Here is a 3889-nt window from a genome sequence, read left to right as displayed (position 1 = left end):
ATTATAGATTTAGTCTGCATGATGGCTTTTAATGCAGAGGAGAACAATCATTTCAATTTTGAGGGTTACATTTTTTTTTATCACATCCAAGCATTGAATAAAACCAGTGTTTAATAATGAACTGAATGAAGACAACATTAGCATTTATGAAGATGGGAGTTTAGCTTTTTAGAAGCATAATTGTAGCACCTTTTTAAATCAAGTTGCTGCTATTAATGTGTGCATTGATGGCTGTTAGGACTATTTCTTAAAATCTATTATCATTTACAGAGCTTGCTACAGTTATTTCATGAAGTGTGACAAAGTGATGTTTTCAAGCCTTGTGCCAGAATAATTGCAACAGGAGTCCATATAGGGAGGAGATTAAAGTGAGTGAATGGATCAACAAAGCGCTAGACTAAACATTTCACACAGTATTCTTATTTAAAAAGTGTAACCTTAACAAAATGCCTCATTTAACCCAAACTAGCTTGAACTTAATTGGCTAAGGTTATTGTGTGGGTCATTGTTTAACAAAAGCAATTTGTCAATGCTCATGTTTGTTCATCTTATAATGTATTATTATATTTTGTTGCATTTAGGCTGTCACACCAGAAAACCTTCAGGCGGTCTCTGTTGTTTCAATTTGACTTCTTGCTTATTTATTTACTAATTTTAAATTATTCTTATGATATGCCCCTTTTAATCAAGGCGCATCCGTACACTGGTTTTAAACTGTAGCTGGGAGAGGGAGTATTACACTTTTTTAAAATCTAGACAAGAATTAAAGGCTTTTACGAAAAGAATTGTAATATTGAACACCCTGCAAGCAAAACTGCTGTCTAATAATTTTGTTTCTCCACATTTTTGCCTTGAGGATTCCCATTTTGCCCCTGAAGATTAACTGAATTTTGGCAGCTGGACTTGAGCAAGATGGAGAACAACACAACCACCTTTCAGGATGTCAGTCGGGTTCTAAATCTGACAGAAATGCCTCTGAACCCTCTTGAAGAACAAGTCATAACGATATTTTTGACCATGCTCATTTGTGGAGTTGGGATTGCTGGGAATATCATGGTGGTGCTGGTTGTTCTGCGCACTAAACACATGGTGACCCCGACTAACTGTTACCTTGTCAGCTTGGCTGTCGCAGACCTCATTGTGCTCCTGGCTGCAGGCCTGCCTAATATCTCTGATGTTGTAGCCTTCTGGATATATGGCTACACGGGATGCTTGTGTATAACTTATCTTCAGTACCTGGGCATCAACGTGTCATCCTGCTCCATCACAGCGTTCACTATTGAACGATACATTGCTATTTGTCACTCCATAAAGGCACAGTTCATATGCACTGTTTCCCGAGCCAAGAGAATCATAGCTGGAGTGTGGATTTTTACCTCGCTCTACTGCACGATGTGGTTCTTTTTAGTGGACACAGATGAGACCGTCTATACCAACGGGGTGGTCGTCACCTGTGGCTACCGTGTCTCCAGAAGCCTCTACATGCCAATTTATTTCCTAGATTTCACTCTGTTTTACGTGATCCCTCTCATTGTGGCCACTGTGCTGTATGGGCTCATTGCCAGAATTTTGTTCATGAGCCCTCTGCCTTCGCATCTTAACGACCGAGCCGGAGGCGGGTCAGTTCACCAGGGGCACTCCAGTACCACCAACAAGGCCAACAAGGGTGCAGTCTCTGCAAGAAAACAGGTACTCCTAAGGTTATAAAGACAAGAAGCTTAGAGCAAAAAGGAAATAAAAGTAATAAAAGGGTTTTTTCTGAGTGGTTCTGAATAAAAATCCATAAACAGATTTAGGTTCAGTCCTAATAGGGTGCTTGTTTGGGTTCAAAGTGGCTTTGTGGATGGGTTTGACTATACCACAGCTAAATAACTCAACAGCCTGACAAGATAGTTCATAAACACGCTGAGTATTCCCAGAGGAGGAAACCAGTCTCTGCCATCCCCGCTAACCTGACCTTTGTAGTTTTGAGTGAACTAATAGAAAACTATTAGAGTGTTTGCCATGACATTTGGATTGGCCACTCACATCCCCCTCAAGGTGGGCTGTAATTGTTTTGTTCTTCAATTATGTTTTCATCTAGCCTAAGGAAACAATTGATCAAAATTTTCATTTGTCCAAATTATTTGTTCATAGCCAAAAGGTACCAACAATTCCCGTCAGCTTTCACTGATGAGACTAATTAACAAATGTCTTCAGGGCTAACTAGCAAAAGTAAGCACTATGAATGTCTTCAAGGACTTAAACTGAGTGCTATGATCTTCATATCAACGTATTATTTATCATTTGGCTCTCTGTGATAGCAGACTTTCTCACTGTGGTTGACAGGGTCTTTTATTCTCACTGCAAGCATGTTTGCAAACTATCCTGTCCTTATGTACAGCCTTAGAGCTATTTATGTGCGTCATGGATTCATATTGGGCATCCTCTACAACACTCACTTGACAGTAAACTCTGAGTCACGGCATGCAGTATGTCTGCTGAGATAATTCACATAATTGTATTCTTCCTCATTGTTATTCCTTATTTCCTTCCTCTGCTGTCTCAATAGATAACAAAGATGCTGGCTGTTGTGGTCATCCTGTTCGCTCTGCTCTGGATGCCTTACCGAACGCTAGTAGTGGTCAACTCCTTCATTGACCCGCCGTACCACAACACCTGGTTCCTGCTCTTCTGCCGGATGTGCATCTACACCAATAGTGCCATCAACCCCATCATTTATAACCTCATGTCGCAGAAGTTTCGTGTTGCTTTTAAAAAGCTCTGCAAGTGCCACTGGGGCCACAGGGAGGCCGAGTACAATGTGCCGATGTATTACAGTGTGATGAAGAATTCGACCCATGAGTGCAATGAACCGGTCACAGAGCAAGAAGAAGTCAGTTATCACATCACCCACAGGTCCAACATGACAGATGATGAAGCTCTCAGCATTTCTTCATGAATTTTCCTGAAGAAATGAAGCGTTTCAGTGATTGTGCGTGTTTTATCGGTCCATTGTTACTGGCTGTGGGTGCATGATAAATTAATTATGACAATGTTTAGGTTTTCTGTTATTTGCACCTGTTAAAAAATAACTACTGTGAAATCATTTTACGTGTGGTTTAATAGTTGTGGTACTTTGTGAAACAGTATTGTAACACCTATGTTGTAAATATCAGTAGAGTCTGTTAGTCCATGCGTTCATGATCTCAGTTACCTCGCCAAAGGAGGTTATGTGATTGATTCAGTTTGTTTGATTGCATGATTACTCAAAATGTTATAAATGGATTTGCATTTTACCAGAGGGGGGCAAGGCCCAAATGAGAAGTTATTAACTTTTGGAAATGCTCAAGATCCAGGACTTTTTGGAAGGATTCTTTATCGCAGCACTTTGGATCATATCTTCATAAATACATATCGAATTGAGTTAAGAAAAAAATGGGAGACACTGTCTTGATGTTATCAAGAAAATATCACAAAACATTTTGCAGCCACATATCCTTCAGTGATTCGTTTTACGCATAACGTGGAGGAAGTTTTTAGTCTTGGTGGAGCTATGAAGTCTCCAGCTGCTCTTGTTACAATGTGCGCTAAACAAAATGTATTCGTTCTTCCAAATGCTTTGTTTTAAGACACACTGGGGATTTTATGTAATGCATGCTTTGTGTGCGTAGCTTGCCTCAAGACATTGTCCAGCCTTTGTAACTAGTTGTGTCAAGAGCTCGTTCTCTACAGCTAAGCCTCTGCAATACATGGCTCTACAAATGTTAATAACAACTGAACTTCTGCTCTTAGTGTGCTGAACAGTCTGAAGTGGCCTATACTTTGCGATAAATCACACTTTTTACCAACACCAATGATCCACACACACCACAGTCCATTATTTTTCTCTTTTTTTCCCCACAAAGGA

General features: G+C 40.0%; 1 protein-coding gene across 1 annotated transcript; it reads left to right on the top strand.

Moving 5' to 3' along the window:
- Positions 1-912: 912 nt before the first annotated feature.
- On the top strand, positions 913-3085 carry LOC308407774 (thyrotropin-releasing hormone receptor; the record flags this gene model as incomplete). The annotated part of the gene is made up of 2 exons (XM_080899627.1): positions 913-1689; positions 2552-3085. 2 exons carry the CDS (start codon positions 913-915, stop codon positions 2939-2941), a joined length of 1167 nt encoding a protein of 388 aa, XP_080755753.1. The 3' UTR covers positions 2942-3085.
- Between the last annotated feature and the right edge of the window lie 804 nt (positions 3086-3889).

The sequence above is a fragment of the Rhamphochromis sp. 'chilingali' genome (genome assembly GCF_963969265.1).
Source record: "Rhamphochromis sp. 'chilingali' genome assembly, chromosome: 12".
Lineage (NCBI taxonomy): Eukaryota > Metazoa > Chordata > Actinopteri > Cichliformes > Cichlidae > Rhamphochromis > Rhamphochromis sp. 'chilingali'.
Note: the sequence above shows the minus strand (reverse complement) of the source record. Positions and strands in the feature narration are given on the sequence as shown.